The 23,064-nt window shown below is 39.2% G+C and overlaps 1 protein-coding gene across 15 annotated transcripts in view; it reads right to left on the reverse strand.

Annotated features, from left to right (window-relative positions):
• cadpsa (Ca2+-dependent activator protein for secretion a) overlaps window positions 1-23,064 on the reverse strand; it is a 573,081-nt gene that overhangs the window by 451,611 nt on the left and 98,406 nt on the right. For all 15 annotated transcript variants that reach the window (XM_072582448.1, XM_072582444.1, XM_072582443.1 and 12 more), the window contains exon 3: window positions 19,638-19,970. In XM_072582448.1, coding sequence (XP_072438549.1) covers window positions 19,638-19,970 — 333 coding nt within the window. The remainder of the gene's footprint in view (window positions 1-19,637; window positions 19,971-23,064) is intronic.

Genomic DNA, 23,064 nt, shown 5'->3' on the forward strand with positions numbered 1-23,064 from the left:
CAACAGTGACCCCAACACTGACCCCCCGTGGAACACCACTGGTCACCTTTCTCCATTTCGAGAAACTCCCTTCAACTACTACTCTCTGTCTCCTGTTGCTCAACCAGTTCTTTATCCACCTAGCTAGAACACCCTGTACACCATGTGACTTCACTTTCTCCATTGGTCTACCATGGGGACCCTTATCAAATGCCTTACTAAAGTCCATGTGTATGACATGAACAGCCCTACCTTCATCTATCAACTTGGTCACTTCCTCAAAGAACTCTATTAAGCTGGTAAGGCACGTTTTCCCCCGCACAAAACCATGTTGTCTATCACTGATAAGCCCATTCTTTTCTAAACATAAATAGATCCTATCCCTCAGTATCTTCTCCAGCAACTTTTCTACTACTGACGTCAGGCTCACTGGTCTGTAGTGAATATCCCAAACTTCCCTTCTTGTACAGGGGGACAAAATGAGCAACCCTCCAGTCCTCCGGCACCTCACCTGTATTTAAGGATGCCACATAGATATCTGTCAGAGCCCCAGCTATTTCCTCTCTTGCCTCCCTCAGCAACCTGGGTTAGATCCCATCCAGTCCTGGGGATTTGTCCACCTTAATAACCTCTAGCCTACCCAACACGTCTTCCCTACTTAGGTCAATGTGATCCAGACTAATCAAACTTCTATCTCTAATCTCAGCATTCATCATGTTCCTCTCCTCAGTGAACACTGATGCAAAGTAATAATTCAGAATCTCACCCATATGCTCAGCTACAACACACAGCCTTCCTTCGTTGTCCTTCAGTGGACCAATCCTTTCTCCTGTTACCCGCTTGCTTCTTATATAAGAATAAAATGCTTTTTAAAAAAAACTCTTAGCCCTCTCACATTAAAAATATGTCCCCTAGTCTTGAAATCCCTGGCCTGAGAGAAAAGACACCTGCTATTCACCTTCTCTATATTCCTCAATATTTTATAAACTTTTAGAAGGTCAGCCCTCAATCTCCCAGTGAAGAAATGCCCCAGCCTTTCCAGTCTCTCCTAATAACTCAAACCCTCCATTCACAATAACTTCCTGGTAAATCTTTTCTGAACCCTCTCCTGTTTATTAATATCCTTCCTATCACAGGGTGGCCAGAACTGGACAAAGTACTACACGATCTCAACATAACATCCAACTCCTATACTCAAGGGTCTGAACAATGAAGATAAGCATGTTAAACACCTTTTAACCACCTTACGTATACGTGACACAAAATTCTAAGAATTATAGATCTAACCCATAAGTCTCTGTTCTACAACACTTCCCAAGGCCTTACTTTTAATTGTAGAAGTTCTGCCCCTGTTTGTTTTACTAAAATGCAATATCTCATACTTTTCCAAATTAAACTCCAACTGCCACTCTTCAGCCCATTGACCCAATTGATAAAGATCACTTTGTAATCTTAGATAACCTTCGTTACTGTCCTCTACACCACCAATTTTGGTGTAATCTGCAAACTTACTAACCATGCCTTCTTCATTTTCATCTAAGCAAATTTCAGGTGCTCCAGTTTCCTCCCACAGTCCAAAAATGTGTATGTTAGGTGAATTGGCCATGCTAAATTGCCCGTAGTGTGAGGTGAAGGGGTAAATGTAGGGTGGGTTGCTCTTCGGAGGATCGGTGTGGACTTGTTGGGCCAAAGGGCCTGTTTCCACACTGTAAATAATCTAATCTAAACCATTTATATAAATAACAAACAGAAGTGGACCCAGCACCGATCCCTGTGGTACACCACTGGTCACAGACCTTCCACCATTACTGTCTCTGGTCATTTAGCCAATTAAGTATCTATTTGGCAAGCTCTCCCTGAATCCCATGTAATCTAACTTTACTAATTAGTCTACCATGCAGAACCTTGTCAAAAGCTTTACTGAAGTCCAAGTAAACAATATCAACCACTTTGCCTCACCAATTGTTTTGCTTACTTCCTCAAAAAATTCAATCAAGTTGGATTTCCTTCACATAAAACCATGTTGACTATCCCTAATTATTCCTCGCCTCTCCAAATGCATACAAATCCTACCTTTCAGAATCACTTCCAACAACTTACCCACCACAAAAGTCAGACTTAAAGGTCTATAGTTCCCAGTCTTCTCCCTACATCCCTTCTTAAAAAAAGGCACAACATTAGCCACTCTCCAGTCATCCAACACTTCACCTGTAGTTATACATATAGGTTACAGATCTTTCACATTCACTCTAATCCTCTAGTAACTTTACACCTCTCAATTATTTATGATAAACTTTTATAACAGTACTGGTAGCCCTCACCAAGAGTCTTGAAACCAATTGTGGTCAACAATATTTTAGGAAGAATAGAAGAGCCTTGAGAGTGTGCACAGAGATTGACTGGAATAATGCCAGAGATTGGGGACTTTAACCAGAGGAAAGGCTGGGGATTTTTCTTTGCAGTGAAGGAGAATGACAGAAAATTTGATAGAAGTTGTAAAAAGATGACGACAATTTTGGATGACCAGGAAACAAAACACTCAGCATTAGTTTAAAATGTGAGGAGTATGGGACCCAGAGTTTTGGGAAAGACACAAAGGGGGAAGTATGGGGAAGAATTTCTTTTATGCAGCAAGTCAGAGTGACCTTGAACTCATTGTCCATGAGGGTTGGCAAAGTAGAAAATAACCAACGATTTCAAAGGAATTTGGATTGTCACTTGAAGGGAAAATCCTGTAGGGTACCAGGGATTGAGCATGGGAGTCAGGCTGACTGGATTGCTCCCGACATTTACTTGCTGTGCTAAATTGTCATCTCTTTTGCCATAAATTATTCCATAACTCTTATTACATCTCTTCCACCTCCTCTGTTCCAAAGGAAACAACAATAGTCTATCTAGTCCCAGCAACATCCTCCGAAATCTCCTCTGAACTTAATCTAGTATGATCATACCCTTCCTGCAAATGTAGTGACCAGAACTGTCTGCTATGTTTGATAAAACACATTAATTTGGCTACAGCTAGAGTTCTAACATAACCTGCTGTTCCGTGTTCTGTTCCCCAGTTAATAAAGGAAAGTATTCCATATGCCTCTTAAATGCCTTACCCACCCACCCACCCAGCTGTCTTTAGAAATCTGTGACTCAAGGCCCTGTTGCTCCTCTACACTCCACTGCATCCTACCACGTGTTGAGTAATATCGTGCAAAATGTAATACTTCACACTTTATCCCCAAAAACTATTTCAATGCAAAACATTCAGTTATAACAGGAAAAAGAAAACTATTATTATTAAATGTGAGGGTAGATTTTTTGCTTTGTATCACCAGCAATTGGGGGATAGATGATATTTGAAAATCCTTTATAAAGTGAAGTTATGGTTCAGGTTTCTGGTCCAACTTATTTTCATACTCATAAAAGTAAAATGTTCCATAAGCCAGAAAAAAAAAGATCAGTCAGCCTAACAAACTGTAATTGTTATTTTGCTTTCCTTGTATTAATAAAATGTGTTTTTAAGAGTGGTAATCTGATGTATTTTTATTACTATAGCCTAAAATTGGCTTTCCACAAAGGAATATATTTTTAATCAGTACCTGGACCTTTATCTATTGGTATTAAAAGTAATGGATGTTTGATGACTGGTGCAGATACAAAGGACCTCTTTCAAATACCATTTTCCAGCATCTGGACTGTAGCTTTGTCATTGCAAGTGCTCATCTAAATAGTCTATAGAATCATAGAATCCCTACAGAGTGGAAGCAAGCTATTCAACCCAAAAGATTCGCACTGACCCTCCGAACAGCATCCCACCCAGACCCAACTCCTATGCTATCCCTGTAATTCTGCATTTTCCATTGCAATTCACCTAGCCTATACAGTCACTGACACTACAGGACAATTTAGCATAGCCAATCCACCTAGCCTGCACATCTTTGGACTGTGGAATGAAACCAGAGCACCAGAGGATACCCACGCAGACATAGGGAGAATGTGCAAACTCCACATAGACAGTCACCTGATGCTTGAATCTAATCCGGGACCCTGGCACTATGAGGAAGCAGTGCTAACCACAGTGCCACACTTAAAAATGGGAGGTTTCCTGCCTCCACCAACTCTTCTGTGCTAGAAAAATTCTGATTTAATCCATCCTGATCAAAAGTGACATTTCTTTACATTATGCAAAGAAATTTACCTTTTCTCATTGGAATATAGTGGATCTTTTTTAGCAATACCTTAAAACATGACATATCAAGCAACTAACACAATGCAGTCATGGCATTGCCCGACACTCATAATTTCACTCCTATTTTAATGCATGCAGCCATTGCAGATATAATATTAAAAATGTCTTTAAATCATATTTCAAAGCAATAGTACATAATGAATTAATCATTACCAAAATAAGCAATGTTGTCAATCTAGCTATTTTGTGTTCTATTTGAATGCAAGCAGAAATGTAAACTGTCATATTAAATAAACATTCCTATTAATATATTTCCACAGGGTGTCATCATCAGTTTGTATGCAATGTATCATAATAGCAATGCGATCAGAATATCTGACATTTTATTTTGAAAGGTTACTTTCCTCTCTCTTAAAATCAAAGTTAAAAAATATCCTACTCATTCATAACTGCATCTTAGTTTGACACCATGCTGACATAACCTACATGCTTTCAGTCTTAACACTTGGCCACGTGTTAGCTCAGCATATCATCTGCTAATGCATTTGCTCAGGAAGGTTTTAAGTTCCTACTGCAACTGACAGATTCATGGGACACATCATTAAACTGCAATACTACAAAAGAATAAACATAGGGAAAACAATAACCTATAATTTTAAAGAAATTAAAATATGCTGAGGCTTGCTATTGACATGGGCCAGAATGCTAATCATTTCAGCTCAGCTAATTGCATAAGAGACCAAGTCCAGAACAATGGGATGGAAGTCGTTCTTTCGATGGCTATAAATAGATAACATCAGCTTTATTGGTGCCGATTTCTCAAAAGCCTCAGTAGTCATTTAATTCATATAGTCTTGCATGATTAGTAACTTTCCACAGTTCCACTGGGAACACTGGAGTCATCATATTTTGTCTCTGTTACAAACTGTAAAGCTTTATCATTGATTTCACCCCTCATCCTAATTTCCAATTCCACGGTTTCAGACTAAATTAGGCTTTTCACAGATACAATTCAACTCTATGCTGAGCCAGCTCCTGTCACAAAAATGTTGCCAAAAACCACTTCCACTATAACAAAAATCCTCATCAATGCCTTTGCATCCTCCACACTCAAAACATTTCTCTTTGTTTGCTATTCTTCTCCATATCTAAACTTTAACTTGTTCAAAACTCTCTAGCCCATATCCTGTTCCACACCAATTCTAGTTCACCAATCACCTCTCATGTTTCCAGTGTCCAAGCATCGCAAATGTAAAGTTCCTGTGATCCAGATTATGTTAGTTTCCATTTTATTATTCTATCAGTATTTGCTGTTATCACAGAACAAGTCTGACAGGAACTTTCGGCAAATCTACCTCTGCAGTTGAACACAGAAATCTAGATGCTGCTGTCAGAAATACTATGCTCTGCATGAGGTGCATTGTTGCAATCCCAGTGGATAAATTAACTGAAATCACTCCAATGGCCTGAACGGAGGGTAATTATACACAACTCTGACATTTAAGATGGGTGGAAAGTTAAGGAAAAAGCGGAGAGTTTTGAACTGCATAAGAAGTCATAATTTCTCGCTGATCAATGTTTATGACTTGGGAAAATGAATTTTACCTTTCTGGAACAGGACTACAGAAATGTCAGTTGTTTCTTGCACAAGTGCAGACTTGAAACTGAAGCCGTTCCATTAGCCTATGCTGGTGTTCTCACACCAAGCTCTAAAATAAATTTAAAAGGAGAAGCAATCAGAAGATATTTGATTTTAGTAATGTTGATTGAAAAGAGAGAAATGAGAATTTGCATTAATAACAAACGTCTTTTAGGAGCTCAAGATGTTCAAATGTATTTTACACCCTATTAAATACATTTGAAGTATAGGAAATAGTGCATCCAATTGGTGTACAGCAACCATCCACAAGCAGCATATGATAATCACCTTTCAGATACTCCTTTTTACTTATGTTAAAAGAGGGATATATATTAGCCAGGAATTCATGGAAGACTTAAGGGCTCCAGTGTAGCATCTCTGACATTGAGGCAGAAGGTCGGAGTTCAAGTCTGTCTGCTCCAGAGGAGCATCAAAGCACGGCTGAACAGGTTAATTAAAATATCTATCATGTAAAACCTCTCCGTTCCTTTTCAAAATAGTTCAACAGGATACTACAGGCTGAGAGTAGAGTTTTGGTTCTAAAGTCTCATCCAAAAAGCCGCCAGCAGTCCCTCGGTACTCAAATGTAAGCCTAGATTACCGCTCTGGTTCTGGCAGTGACATGAACTCGCAATATTCTGACTAAGGGATAAGAGCGTAATGAAAAATGTGTTGACCAGGATATCAGACAAACTCCCTGTTTTTCTTTGAATAATATGCCCAATAGTTGCTGTGATTTTCACTGCTCTTCTGCAAGGGCCATGACTTCAGGTCTCAGTTGAACTTTGGCACTTCCATCAATGCAGGACCCTCAGTACCACACCACCCCCAAACAAAAGAATGCTGTAGAGACTATCGCAACAGGGTACGCTTCTTCAAGTGTTGTGGTTATGATATGTTTGATAATCTTCCAAACTTCCTGCTTAAAACAAGCCAATTTGCTTAAGTAAATACTTTTCAGAGTCATTATAACTATTGCTATCGCATGAATTTGTCTTAAATTCCAATCACCACCCAGTACTTAAATAAACAGTATATCCGTAACTGCACTGTTTACCATTGACTCACAACGTCAAGATTTTTATCTGGCTGTTGGTTGCAAGAGTTTGTAGGAGTATTCGTTGCTGTATTGTATCTTTGATCAAATATATCTCATATTATCCACAAGATAAAATGAACAGGCAAGTACAAGTGAAATAGAAAATCATCCATAATGTTATTGAAGGGCAGAGCAAATTTGAGGGCCAATAGGCTGACTCATCCTTCTACTTATACTTTTAGTAGGCATTTAGTGTTACATCTTCTAACATCTCCAGTAATTATTGAATCCAACATAAAATGTTTGGACAGGCTGTGTGACACATATTCTCCATAGAAACAGAGAAAACAGGAACAGAAGTAGGCCATTTGGCTCTTTGAGCTTGCTCCGCCATCCAATATGATCATGGCTAACCATCCAACTCAGAACCCTGTTCCCATATTCTCCCCATGTCCTTTGGTACCGTTAGCCCAAAGAACTATATTAAATTCCTCCAAGTCTAGTATTAACTTGCTCCGAAGGAGCTGATGAAAATATTTTAGTTTAGCGACAAAAGCCATGGAAACACAGATTTTTTAATGACCAATGAACCATCAAAACTAAGAATTTCTAATAATATTAGATTCGGAATCAATTTTAGATGGAAAACCACGCCTTCAAAAATAATATTTTAAGACATTTATTGAGAACCAGTAGCGGATAACATTAACTTCATGAGCTGGTGGCCAACTTTGTTGGGGATAATAGAAGAAATTTAATTGCATCATGGGTACTATACAGAGCTGAGCTCTCATATAAATGCTTGAAACTAACAACTTGATAATAACAATCAAGCAATAAGCCAATAGTAAGCAGTGCAATTACAGATGCACTGTAATACGGTGTACTTTAAGTACAGGGTGATGATTGAATTTTATGCCTTTTAAGCCAAGTTAATGCTGTAGCTTCCTTTCTGAAGCACCACGGAATGTGTGTATAGAAATTATATTGAAAGCTTCTGCAGTCAGATGTGTGCAGTTTTCCTTTATGCGCTAATCACCTGCAAAATATAAGTTGTAAAGAAGGGTCACTGGACCTGAAACATTAACTCTGATTTCACTCCACTGATTGGGCTGAGCTTTTACAGCAATTTCTATTTTTGTTGCTGATTCCAGCATCTGCAATTCTTTTGTTTTTTTTTCACTTGCAAAAATAAACAGCTTGCTTTAGCGAACCAGTTGGACAATCACCACACTGTCATTAATCCTGACCAGATGCAGCCATGTTGGGTATTTGGATCAGGTTGTCGGTTTACTCACTGAGCTGGTGGGCTTGTTTTCAGATGTTTTGTCACCATGCTAGGTAGATCATCAATGAGCCTCTGGTGAAGTATTTGTGTCTGACCCTCTTGCTATTTGTCTGTCTCGGTTTGTTATGCTGGGTGATATCATTTCTGGTTCTGTTTCTGAGAGGTTGGTAAATGTGGTCCAAATCTGTATGTTTGGTTATGGAGTTCCAGTTTGAAAGCCAGGCCTCGAGGAATTCCCACATGTGTCTTTGTTTCGCCTGTCCCAGGATGGATGTGTTGCCCCAGTTGACCTGGTGTCCCTCTTCATCTGTGTGTATGGATACCAGTGATAGTTGGTCATGTCTTTTGATGGCTAATTGGTGCTCACGTATCCTGGTGGCCTCCCTTGCCATTAAATCAGTAGAAGTTCTGGCCTGAATTTTGGGTTTACCTCATGGAGAGATGTATACGAAGTATTCATAAACTTGAGCGCAGAAACTTACTTACATCAGTCTCATCTAGCCTGGCATTCTCTATAGGAGGATTGAGAAATAGTATATGCTCTTTAACCAGACTTAAGAATCCTCACTATGACAGGCTAGTATTAAATAAGATGTAAGAGTTTTAGAAATAATTTTCACAATGCCAAAACCTCCTTCTAAACTGATCTCGTTTAGCAGAGATTAGATTTGTTTAATGGAATGAAGTGGGTGATGGAAGGCAACCAAGCCATTTTCAGACAAAGATTTTTTAGCACCAGTTTCTCAGCTGAAACTGCTCCTTCCCACTTGCATGTGAAACCATTCACTGTCAATATAGGTATAAACCAGGAAGCAGAAAGCCCAAGCCTAAATTAGATGTAAATCACATTCAGAAAGTAAACTAAAGATATGAGAAAGAAAGATGCAATTAAGATAGCGAAAACAAAGATGACAAATAGAATATATAAAACAAAACTTTATTTTTTTTTAAGCTTGAAAATGTTTACTACTGAGGGAATGGGACTCTACACTTGTAATTTAAATGTTCAGGTGGGTGGAATTGCTTTCCAGTAATTATCGCTTAACATTAAAAATTAGATTACAACAAAATTCAATTGTGCAAACTTTATTTCTTGCATCTTTATAGGAAAACTAATGTCCACGTTTAAGCCATTGCATTTATTTCAATGGAAAATTGATCAGCATGGATTGTAACAACTTATGATATACAGGTTTCGTGTTTCTGTGTTCAATTGTGCTTGTATGGCCACTGAAGGTTATGTTGGATTTACTATAAATAACAGTGGTGCTCATTGTTATATGCATTGTGAAATTTGGGTAATTGAGCCTTTCCTTTTGTCATAGTTATTCCTTTTTGTTTTGCATTGCAACTGCACCATGGAGTCTAGCTACTGAAGATTTGCTTTCCTCCCTCTTTGTTCAAATAGTATTGATATTCTATTTTTCTGAGTTACTTTAAACTGTACAGAGAAAACTGTGAAATAAATGAAGGCAATCTAAAATGAGCAAAAATGTTGGATTAAAAGGAATAAACGAAGCTTGAACTAATCCAGACTTTGAACAAATAAAAATATGATAAACTGTGCACTCACAAGATGCAACTCACTGAAGTTATTTATATTCTAAAAGAATTTTCTTTCTAGGCATTAGTCACTTCATTGTAAAAAAATGATATACATTACTCATAGCCATTCCCTTTGATAATCAATTTTAATGATCGTCATACTGCTAAGGAACTAAACCATAAATTCAACTTTATCAGGGTGTCAGTGTTGGTGGCCCATGGAAGAGTCAAAATAAGATAACTGACATACAATATACTTAGTTGGGAAATTAGCTGCTATCCAGTAAGCTTCAACTTTTGAAATCTCTAAACATATTGGAACATTTTGGTGATGCCTTTCTTATGCTATGACCTACAACTATTCTCAGCAAGTGATGTAGAAAGTTTTCCTTAATTTTGATTTGGAGATGCCGGTGTTGGACTGGGGTGTACAAAGTTAAAAATCACACAACACCAGGTTATAGTTCAACAGGTTTAATTGGAAGCACTAGCTTTCGGAGAGCCGCTCCTGACCACCTAATGAAGGAGCGTTTGCTCCAAAAGCTAGTGCTTCCAATTAAACCTGTTGGACTATAACCTGGTGTTGTGAGATTTTTAACTTCATTAATTTTGATCGAGAATAAAGGAAACTAGCAACTGCAAGAGAATCTTCAGTAATTTCCCAATGTCTCTCATGCTGAGTGTAAATAAAATGAAAGTACAGCAGTTGTATACCTTGTGAAACATTTTAACAATAAAACACCATTGTGTTAAACTCCACATGGATATAGATGCCTTAATTTGACTATATTCTCCATTTGAACAAAACATAGCAAAAAACTCAATGATAAGTACATAATAGTCATGTCTGATTTACAATTGTACATTCACATCTTGTCTGGCTTACATGGTTATGGGCTTAATGAAATCACAAATTCTCACTAGCACCCATTTTAGCCAGACATACCAGTACAGGTGAGTCAGAATTCTTTATTGCAGTCAAGACCACAAGTAATTTAGTAAGACATTTTGAATGAAATATGGAAAGTTATTTTTCAGGTCCACTGAAGCAAGATTTAAAGAGCCCTTCACCTCTAAGTAACTGGATCTTACAATCTATATGCTGCTATGCTGTTAAGATTGCCAGGAAAGTTTTTCATTTTGCAGATTGCTTTTTTCTGGCAATTGGATCACAACTACTGCCAGCAAGTTTGACTGGCTTTTATCACCAGCTTCATTTGGATGGAACACAAATTGGTGTGAGGTGTAGCATCAGCAGCAACCACCTGACTGACATTAGCAACAACAGGACCTATTGGAAGCAACAAGTAAGGCTCTGCTTATGAGTGTATATCCAGCACTGAGGATCCACTTTCTTGGCTCTATCATGTTGAGTACAAGAGTTGAGAGGTCACGTTGCAGCTGAAGAGACCATTGGTTAGGCCACTGTTGGAATATTGCGTGCAATTCTGGTCTCCTTCCTATCAGAAGGATGTTGTGAATTTTCAAAGGGTTCAGAAAAGATTTTCAAGGATATTACCAGGGTTAGAGGATTTGAACTATTTGGTAAAGGCCGAATAGGCTGTGGCTGTATTCCCTGGAGCATCAGAGACTGAGCGGTGACCTTATTGAGATTTATAAAATCATGTGGGGTATGGATAGGGTAAACAGACAAAGTCTTTTCCCTGGGGTCGGGGAGTCCAGAACGAGAGGGCATAGGTTTAGGGTGAGAGAGGAAAGATATAAAAGAGACCTAAGAGGCACCTTTTTCATGCAGAGGGTGGTATATGTATGGAATGAGCTGCCAGAGGATGTGGTGGAGGCTGGTACAATTGCAACATTTAAAAGGCATCTGGATAGGTATGTGAATAGGAAGGGTTTGGAGGAATATGGGCTAGATTGAGTTAGGATATCTGGTTGGCATGGGCGAGTTGGACTGAAGGGTCTGTTTCCGTGATGTACATCTCTGTGACTCTATCTGAAGATGAGTACATTAAGAATCTGTAATTCACAGACAAGCCCTGCAACATGGCTTGCTCCCTGCTGGATTGGGAACCCATGTTTTGTTAGCAAGTCACATCAGAGTGGGCTAATTTGTTCTGAGTATGATTCACCATTCAATTAAACCTTGATTTATCAGAACTTCAACTGCATTTGCCCACCATAGCTCCATATCTTAAGAAACCTTCACCTAACAAAAATCTAACAAAGTTCTCAAGAAGGGTCACAGGACTCTAAATGTTAACTCTGCTTCCTCTCCACAGATGCTGCCAGATCTGCCAGTTTCTCCAGCAATTTGTTTTTGTTTCAGATTTCCAGCATCCATAGTTCTTTGCTTTATTGTAAAAAAAAACTATCAAGTTCAGTCTTCAACACCTCAAATGTCCTCACTCTTTAGGGAAGAGAAATCTAGGTTTCCACCACCACTTTATGTGAAAAATTGATTTCTGATGTTCCTCTTAAAAAGATTAACTTGAAGTTGAAGATTATAAGCACTCCACTTCCCTTTGTTTTTGATTGCCCAGCCAGAGCAAACCTTCTTTGTACGTAACTACCAAATCTTTTTAATCTCATTATATATCAATCAAAACAACCTCACATCTTTATATTCTTGAGGAGAATGAGTTAAATTTATGCAACATAATTTAATCCTCTAATCACTTTATATTTTGATGTTCACATGAATCTTCTTGCAAGGCCAATATATCTCCCTGTTTGTGATGTTCAAAGCAGATCTCAGTTATGGATCATGGTTATATATAAATAAAGCTCAACTTTCTCTCCTCGCACTCAACTTGAGAATTAGGAAACAGATAGTGTAATTATTGACTTTTTGTATTTGTTTATTTACATCAAATCATTTGTATACTTGGACTGACAAATCTCAGCTCCTCTATACTTCCTAATTTCTCAACATTTAGGAAGTAGTCTAAGTTTAACTTCCAGCTTCAGAATAAAATACCTCACACTTACTCACCTTGACCTCTTTCTATCATGACTGATTTTCCCTCTTTACTTCATCTTTATTCCCTTTGCAATGCCTTGCTCCCATCTGCTCTGCTTATTGCCTCTTCTCATATAGGATCATCTGCAAACTTGCCAATTCTCTATTCCTCAACCCAATTCATTATAAATATCATGACAAGCTAACGCCCTGAAACAGATACCAGGAGAACACCACTTGAAAAGTCCAATTAATGTCAGCCATATTTTCCACCCACTCTGTTTCCGACTCCCAATTACTCCACAACTAAAGTCAAAAGGCTGTTGTCTATCTTCTTCCTTATGTGCTTTCATACTGCCAATGACCTTTTATGTGGCACTTTATCAAACACCTACTGGAAGTCCATATCGATAAGATAGACAAGCAACTGACTGTGAATGCCACATCCTCTTCCAAAAATAATACTAGATTAGTCAGACATGACTAACATTTAACATCACTGCCAGATATCCCCAGGGTGTATTTTTATATTAACCTGTCCTTGAAGACAAATGACTGAAACCAGGTAGAAGCGTCTGAATACAATTTTCCACCATTATTTTGAGGAGCAGGCCCCAAAGGTGAATGGAATAATAAAGTCAATGCATGGAAACGGGATGTTTCTTTATTGAATGGAAAACAAGGAATGGGCCTGACTCTTTCGCTTCCTCCCAGAAGTAACTTCAGCTGCAAAGTGCTCTTGAAACTAGAAACTTAGCAGCTGCAGAATGAAGGTGCAGATATCATCTTCAACTTTACAGACCAATTTATTTATATGATGATTTATGGAATGCTTAGGAGGTTTGGTAGGTCTTTGACAAATTCAGAAAACTGAATTTTTTTTGAAGAAAATATCACATAGTTCAATTGATTAAATGGAAGATTACAGAAATTCCACTTAGAAATTCCTACATCTGTACTTGCCTTCAAATTGATGGAGCAGGAAAATCGACATTTCGGGCAAATGTCCCGAAACATCGATTTTCCTGCTCCTCGGATGCTGCCTGACCTGCTGTGCTTTTCCAGCACCACTCTGATCAAAACTCTGGTTTCCAGCATCTGCAGTCCTCACTTTTGCCTTCAAATTGATGGAGTTGGTTATGATATTAAACATGGGTAAGGTCTTAGTCCTGGACAATTATGGAAGAAAATTGAATCCTTGGAATAACTGAGAGTTAGTTAGTAGATGCTTTCATTGTGACTCAAATGTTATTATGTGCTGAATCACCCAAAAAGGAATACAGGGTTTCAAGATGACACATTACGTGGAAGGTACAGAGGGAGACAATGACTATGCTGACCAATCAGTAGGTATTATATTGGTCCCCAGAAGCTTCAGTCTGATAATGAGCATCCTATTCATTCAGCCACATAGTTCTAGGTAATGGGTGCACCTTCATATTATGTGCAGTAGACCGGTTAAAAGCGCTTATATGGATTCTATAGAAAGAAAACTGAAGCAAGGTCAATAAATATGTCACATTTCAGATCCATTGAAGACACATTAAAAATCATTGAAAATAATTGTAATTCCATGCAAGATAGTTGGGCTAAATCACTTCATAAGTACTGATATAATATCTAGTGAAATATATTTACTGTGAAGTAAGTCTTTAATAAAGAAAGCCCAAATTAAGTTAGACATGACAAAATAGTTATCTTCAGAGATCTGTAGATTTGCAATTTTCAAAGTCATAATATTACTGCGTACTCTTCACTAGCCTGAAGCAGAATGTTCAGGACATATTAATGCTGTCCAGGGACAAGATTAAAAGGAAAAGAGACAAATCGTTTCCAAGGTACATTAACAGTTTTCACTTCCAGCTTGTCACAAATAGAGAATTTTGTTAAAGGATGTGGGGATACTGGATAAAGAATATGCGAAGCATAGAGGATGATAAAGGGATACCCATGAAAAATTTAGAAGGAATATGTGAATCTATTGGAGCAATGTGTGTGGCTATAGAAAGTCTTTTACATAATGGGAGTTGAGTGCAAAATTATACTGTAACTGATGAAATCCAAAAACTTTTTAGCACGGGCAGAACACGCAAAGAAACGTACTTCAGACTACTGGCAGCTACAGCACCTATCAATTAGTCTATGATAGGAATACAAAAATACCTCTATAACTTCTGATCATCCCACAACTTTTAAAGGGGCAACGATCATTTGATTTGATTTATTATTGTCACATGTACCATGAAAAGTATTGTTTTGCAATGCCAACCAGACAACTCGTATCTTAGTTAAGTACATAAGGGTAAGAAAACCGAATGCAGGATATAGTGTTACAGCTGCACGCGTCCTTGTTGTCCAGATATTCTAGGGACAAGTGTAGGACCAGGATGATGGTGTTTGCCGTGGACCTATGGTGACGGTAGCCAAATTGTATTGGATCAAAGCAATCTGGGAGGCTGGAGTTGATGTCTGACATTACTAACCTTTCAAAGCACTTCATAATGATAGATTTCAGAGCTGCCAAGTGATAATCATCAAGACACATTGCCTGATTTCTTTTGGCACTGGAATGATAGTGTCTTCTTGAAGCAGGTGGGAACCTCATACTGGAGTAAGGAGAGGTTAAAGATGTTTGCAAACACACCTGCCAGCTGATCCACACAGGATCTGAGTGCACGGCCAAGACTCTATCTGAACCAGTTGCTTTCTATGGGTTCACCCTCAAGGAGGCCAATCTGTGGTGGTGACTGTAGGTACAGGTGCATCTGAGGCTGTCGAGTCATGTGGCATCATTTCATTGATCTTCAGTTCAAAGTGAGCATAGAATGCATTGAGCTCATCGGTGAGGAGTTCATTGTTGTCAGCGACCCTACTTGACTTTGCTTTGTAGCCCATTATATCATGTAAGCCTTGCCACAGTCAATGTGTGTTTGTGTGATTATTCTGGAACTCCAATCTGGTATTGTTTCATGGTGTCCCTGATGGCTTTGTGAAAATTGTACCTAGATTTCATGAAGATATCAAGGTCACCCAACTTGAACACCTCGGATGTGGACTTCATTAGGGAGTGGATCTTCTGGCTCATGCATGGTTTACAGTTCTGGCAATACTTGGATTAATTTCTTTGGCACACAGTCTTCTACACACTTACTGATGAAGTCTGTGACAGTAGTGGCACACTCATTTAGGTTTCGCACCGAGTTCTTAAATATGGACCAGTTCAACAACTCCAAGTAGTCACGTAGGAGCTCATCCGTTACCTCAGAGTAGCATCATATGATTTCCTGTATTGGATCTGTATACTTCAATTCAACTGAGTTCAATTTTTGAAGTTCATTTTATATGCCATGCATGCAGGCAGAAAAATATTCAAGTTACTAATCTCAGAAAAGATCAGGTGAGCTTTGAAGTATCATATTGTCATCAGAAAATAATTTTAATCCTGGAGACATGACATATTTAAAGACACAGAGCAAAAAAGAATAAATAGGTCCAGGTAAAACAATGTTGGTAAAACAATCATCTGGCTGCGTGGCAACCAAACTGTTTAGAGCACATTCCACGGGGCTTATCAGCACTGATTACACAATGACGAGGCCTGAACAAATGATAGAAATGGAAGATGCCAACAAGCACTTCACAAGCATTGTAAGGACAATGCTTTTTTATTTGTTTTTTTATAAACTGTGGACTGAAATGAGATTGAACTGTGTTTAAAAATCAGTATTTGAAAGTGTGGCTGTATGTTTTGAAAGCAAGGAATCTACCTCCCTTTGCAGGCATTGTGTAGGCAACTATTTGAATAAACAGTAATTAAAGTCTGGGTTGGAGTTGAGGGAAGTGTACAGATATAGCTCTTGTCGGTAACAGGAAGTTGACTAGTCTATGGAATAGTGACCAGTTATCAATGACAGAGACCTTTACCTGCCAACTGTCCTTCTTGCCCTGTGACCCCTGATGTTACATCCTAAGGATTCCATTCCGGTGCTCTATGCTACATCATCAAAGGCCACTATTGTGGTCACTACCAATAAGCCTGACTCTCATAGCCTATCTTGCCCTCCAATGCTGTTCCATACACCCTTCATCATTATTGATCCCACTTTAATACAATAATCTGCTTTCCTCCTTAAGTCTTGACTGCCTCGCCATTTTGACAATGACCCTATCCTTTGTGACTGGAGGCACCCCTGTTTGCACCCTGCTCAATGATTAACGTATGGAACGTCTTTGCCCCATTGTTCAGTTATGCCTCAATGGGGTGTCGAAATAGAAGTCAAGCCATGTTATTCCTGAGTAGTCACAAAAGTTAAAGTATTTTGAAAATATGCAGAATCTTATGCAGAATATCCAGTTTATCTCTCTTCTGGACTCAAGTTGACTAAAAGTATCAACCAGGTTTCTGTTCTTATAGAGTCAGAGTCATGCAGCATGTAAACAGACCCTTCAGTCCAACTCATCCATGCCAACCAGGTTTTCCAAATTAAACCAGGCACATTTGCCTGCACTTGGCCCACATCCCTCTAAACCTTTCCCATTCAAGTATTTATTCAAACTTCTTTCAAATGTTGTAATTGTACTTGCATCTACCACTTTCTCTGACAGTTTATTCCATATCAGTACTACCCTCTTGTGAAAAAGTTACTGCTCAGGTCCCTTTTAAATCTTTCTCCTCTCATCTTAAAATTATGGCCTTTAGTTTTGAACTCCCCTACCCAAAGGAAAAGACCTTTGCTATTTACCTTATCTCTGCTTCTCGTGATTTTATAAATCTCAATAAGGTCTCCCCTCAACCTCCTTCACTCCAGTGAAAAACTCCCAGCCTATCCAGCCTCTCCTCATAATCCTCTAGCCCCAGAAACATCTTTGTAAGTCTTTTCTACACCCTATCTAATTTAATAATATCCTTCCTATAGCAGGGCAACTAGAAACACACATAATACTTCAAAAGTGGCTTCACCAACAATACAGCTTGTACAGCCACAAACTTCAATCCCTCAATATCTATCCAACATTTCCTAACTCCTGGTCTGCAATGACTGATCCATGAATCCAATTATGAACCGTTTAACTGCAGCCTTCTTTTGGAGCTATTCAAAGATCAGCAGCAGGGGAATTATCACTGGGTCCAGCTTAATATATATCCCTCATCCAACATTATTTTAGAAAATAAGTCTCCAGGAATTATCACATTGTTTGTGCAATCTTTCTGTGGTTAAACTGGCTGCCATTTTTCCTACTTTACCGTGGTGAAGCCCCTTCAAAAGTAATCAACTGACTGTGAAATGCTTAGGAACACCTTGAGATTCTGAAAGTTGCCAAATAATACAAGTTGTTTCCATTCTGTTGTATATTAGATTAGATTAGATTCCTTACAGTGTGGAAACAGGCCCTTCGGCCCAACCAGTCCACACCGACCCTCCGAAGAGTAACCCACCCAGACCCATTTCCCTCTGACTAATTCACCTAACACTGTGGACAATTTAGCATGGCCAATTCACCTGACCTGCACATCTTTGGACTGTGGGAGGAAACTGGAGCACCCGGAGGAAACCCACACAGACAAGGGGAGAATGTCTGTGTGGAGTTTGCGCAGTCACCCAAGGCTGGAATCAAACCTGGGACCCTGGTGCTGTGAGGCAGCAGTGCTAACCACTGAGTCACCGTGCCGCCCTAAAATGCTCCCTAAATGTTATACATGGGATCAAATTTCTCCAGAATATAATAGAAGGTTAAAAATGATAGTTAATTTTCTTATTGTCTCCTTTAAGTAGTGATAATTAAATCACATCAATCCATCTACAGGTGCCAAGCCAAAGAAAAGTGTTTTAGAAAAATTACCATACAATCCACAAGCAGTTGCTTCACCATGGGCGTAAACCTTTGATTTCGAATACATGTTGAAACTGAAACTGATCGTAACTTAGAAATGTTGAGAATGGCTGACAGGAAATTTCAAATAAAAACCTGCTGGAAATATACAGCAGGTTAGTCAGCAAAATAAGACAACAGATTATAATCTTCCAGTGTCCTTCATCAGAATTGACAAGGATATAAAGCAAAATATTTCTGGTTCCTTCTTATAGATACTGCCTGATCTGCCTTAGATTCCCAACATTTTAAGTTCTATTGCAGATTTACAGACAATGCCGTCTTTTTTTGCAGTTTATAGGAATTATCTTTCAATTGACAGGTAATAAACATAGATTTTTTTTAACAAATGAAACTTCCAGACTTGGAACAATTCTCATTTCTCAAAAGTAAGTTAAATCCAGAATAGTGGAGGCAATCTAAACAGAGCAACTGCCAGTAAGAGAAGCACAGTATTTTGACAAATAATTAGACAACTACTAATCTGAAAAAAAGGGGTATGTATACGTAGACTAGCAAAGGTTTGATCAATATTCCTGTGTGTTCCAGTTTCCTGAGAAAACCACCAACTGTCAGCCTCCATTCTGGAGGAGGTGGAACACACGCATTCCTTAACCACCTTATCTCTCAAGTTCCAGACTCTCAGACAGATTCTTCTATCACAATTCTAAAATGTATCATCATGAACTACAAGAAAAAAGATGTCAATTTACTATCATTCTTTTGCACTTCCAACTAACGCAACCTCAATTTCTGATCCACCTGCATAGATTTAAATTTATATTTCAACAAGTGAAATGATAATTTTGAGTAAATAAAATTTTGCTTTAGCTATCAAACTAAGCAAGCAGTAACATGTCAAACAATACAGCAGGTACAAGGGGGCCTGGAAATATTTTTACCCATCTGGAGAATCAAGGAGAATTCTTGCAACATTATCTAAAAATAACAATTGTCAGCTAACACCTCTTAGACATCAAAATGCTTTTTACTTCCTTTACCTCTGTTTTGTAACCGGATGCAATCTCATGATCATTATCTCTACAGCCCATTGCCTCTGCAAATGGAAGGCACCCCCCAATCACAGATGATCAATGATTAGTGACAGCAAGCTGCTTTCCGCGAGTTAACAGCATGCACCATAACAGGAAACATAGAAAAAGATGCCTTCACCTGACAAGCATTATACAGTAGCTGGTGCTCAAATTTTTTTATCCCAAGGATTTGCTGGAACATCTCATACAGCTGCTCCTTGCTGAGGATCAGCTCCGAAGCTGCACTAGCTGTCATTTTGGCCTGTTGCTTGCGTGGATCCTCTTCACCACGGTATATTGCGTCAAACTTTGCCATCCAGGAACTCAGGACTGTCTCCTTGCTCAGGCCATCAATTTCTGGCAAACTTCGAACTCGCTTTTCAATATGTTTCTTAAACACTTCTCGAGAATCATTGGCAGAGCAACCACCGCTTTGCACCATTCTGGACACACGGTCACTTTTCAGAAACACCTAGAATACATGAAGCAATTGAAACAAAAATTACAATTCTAAATCATTTCAGATGTTACTAAAATAAATTCTACAAAAATATAATGTTTCAAGTTAAATCCTCAAAATTTCAGAATAAAATGATGACTGATCTTTGAATAATATGTAAAGAAGTTGAAAAATATAATTTCTAGCCATACCACCCCACACCACAGGAAGGACATAAAGACTCCAGAGAGGATATAGAAGAGATTTACTGAAATCGTTCAAAGAATGAGACTTTATAATTGGATGACCTGGAAACGTTGGGATTGTTGTCTGACGAGCAGAGAAGACCAGGAGGGGATTTAACAGAGGGCTTTAAAAACTGGAGGTTTAGATAAAGTAAATAAAATTAAATCATCCCATACAGCAGCTATCTAGAAGACACAGATATGATTGGCAAAAGAACCAGAGGTAGCATAAGGAATAATCTATATACAATGACTGGCGAGGATTTGAAATGTTCTGTTTGATAAAGTGTTGATACAGATCAATAGTAATCTTAAAAAATTAATAGGATAAATACTTGATGGACATAAAATGCAGGGTATAGGGAAAGAGTGTGGCAGTATGATTAACTGGCTGAATGCTCTCTCTGCAAAACTATTCTATGATTTGAACATAACATGAAAAAGGCATAACATTGATAAACAAAGATTAAATGCAATTAAATTATTTATAATAATTTCAATTGATAACTACAGATAATAATGAGAAATTTTGAGTAATTACTCTAACATTTAGAGACAAACCTTGTAGTGCTATTGTGATCTATCATTATTTACTGTATAATTTATTTGTGTGGTCTTTCTCAGAGGAGAAAGTGAGGACTGCAGATGCTGAAGATCAGAGCTGAAAATGTGTTGCTGGAAAAGCGCAGCAGATCAGGCAGCATCCAAGGAGCAGGAGAAGGTGAGGGTGATAGGCTGGAGTGGGGTGGGGGCGGAGAGGTCAGGAAGAAGATTACAGGTTAGGAAGGTGGTGCTGAGTTCGAGGGTTGGGATTGAGACAAGGTGGGGGGAGGGGAAATGAGGAAACTGGAGAAATCTGAGTTCATCCCTTGTGGTTGGAGGGTTCCTAGGCGGAAGATGAGGCGCTCTTCCTCCAACCATCGTGTTGCTATGGTCTGGCAATGGAGGAGTCCAAGGACCTGCATGTCCTTGGTGGAGTGGGAGGGGGAGTTGAAGTGTTGAGCCACGGGGTGGTTGGGTTGGTTGGTCCGGATGTCCCAGAGGTGTTCTCTGAAACGTTCCACAAGTAGGTGGCCTGTCTCCCCAATATAGAGGAGGCCACATTGGGTGCAGGGATGCAATAGATGATGTGTGTGGAGGTGCAGATGAATTTGTGGTGGATATGGAAGTATCCCTTGGGGGCTTGGAGGGAAGTAAGGGGGGAGGTGTGGGTGCAAGTTTTGCATTTCTTGCGGTGCCGGGAGGGAGGTTGGGTTGGTGGGGGGTGTGGACCTGACGAGGGAGTCACTGAGGGAGTGGTCAGTGATAGGGGAACGCTGATAGGGGAGGGAAGGGAAATATATCCCTGGTGGTGGGGTCCGTTTGGAGGTGGCGGAAATGACGGCGGATGATACGCTGTGCATGGAGGTTGGTGGGGTAGTAGGTGAGGACCAGTGGGGTTCTGTCCTGGTGGCGGTTGGAGGGGCGGTTCTCAAGGGCGGAGGAGCGGGAAGTGGAATAGATGTGGTGGAGGGCATCGTCGACCACATCTGGGGGGAAATTGCGGTCTTTGAAGAAGGAAGCCATTTGGGTGGTACAGTTTTGGAACTTGCCCTCCTGGGAGCAGATGCAGCAGAGACGAAGGAATTGGGCATATGGGATGGCGTTTTTACAGGGGACAGGGTGGGAGGAGGTGTAGTCTAGGTAACTGTGGGAGTCAGTCAGTTTATATAGGCGAAGGCGGAGGAGGAGGAAGAATTGTTCGATGTCACGCCGCGTGTTGAACTCGTTAATCCAGTCGTTCTCAGACCCAACATTGATTTCTATTTCTTGCAAGTGGAAGACAAGTGTCTCCCCAGAATATTCCCTCCTCTACCTTTGGGGCCATGGTCAGGCATGTACACCAGAAAATCTGTATATAGTCCTCTTGATGGTAAATTTACTGCCTTAAGCCACATGGTTAAAAATCCCCATCTTTATGCAATGATCTTCCAGTTATGGATGCATGTTTGCTTGAGAAACAATTAAATACTTTGTAGTGCAGACATTGCCATGATGTAAGAATCTTGAATTCCCAATCTTGAATTAACTCTGGGTTTCACTTACACCAATATCTAACATGGAATTTTGTGACAGCCAACTCTCAATGCTACATGTCATTACACCCACTGGAAACAACCGCCAGGAAATGGAGGAAGAGTGATGTCTGTATCACGAATGTAGACTGAGATCCATTACAAGTATCGAAAGCAAACTATTATCATGAGATCTATCTTATAAATTACCAGTGCTTTAAGGAACCAGTCAGATCAAAAAGCATCTCTTCTTGCTTTTTCCCTGACATTACCTAACTGTTCATGGTATTCCTGATCTCTCTCTCTCAGACACTTGCTGACCACTGTCCACTTTTACACCCTTGAGTAAGCACAGCCTCCTCACTTGTTAATCTTAGCAGCACTCTTACATTTCATTCCCTCATGACTGAAAGAAAGAATGTTTCATAGACAGAATTCTGGAGGGTGGAATTATAGGTATGAGGCCCGAGGTAGAAATGGATAAGTAAGCACAACAAAACAAGTAAGACTAGTCCACAGTATCAGAAAAAGATAAGATAATTTCTACAACTTTCATCAAGTTGAATCCTTAGATTCCAGAGCTCTGCAAGAGAGAATTGGATGAGAAACAAATACAGAAGAAGCATATAGAGTGGAAATCAGTAAGAGATAATTAAACATAGTTTCTGCAACAAAGTATAAAAATAATTTTACAAAGACTCAGAAAGAAGAAGAGTCAGACAAGCAGTTTGCTGAAAAGAAATACAAATTTTCAAAGTTTCTCATCTTGAATTAATCAAATGATCACAACTACTTACACTACACAAGAAAAGGGTACTGGCTGGTTGG

Source organism: Chiloscyllium punctatum, chromosome 12 (genome assembly GCF_047496795.1).
Source record: "Chiloscyllium punctatum isolate Juve2018m chromosome 12, sChiPun1.3, whole genome shotgun sequence".
In the NCBI taxonomy this organism is placed as follows: Eukaryota; Metazoa; Chordata; class Chondrichthyes; order Orectolobiformes; family Hemiscylliidae; genus Chiloscyllium; species Chiloscyllium punctatum.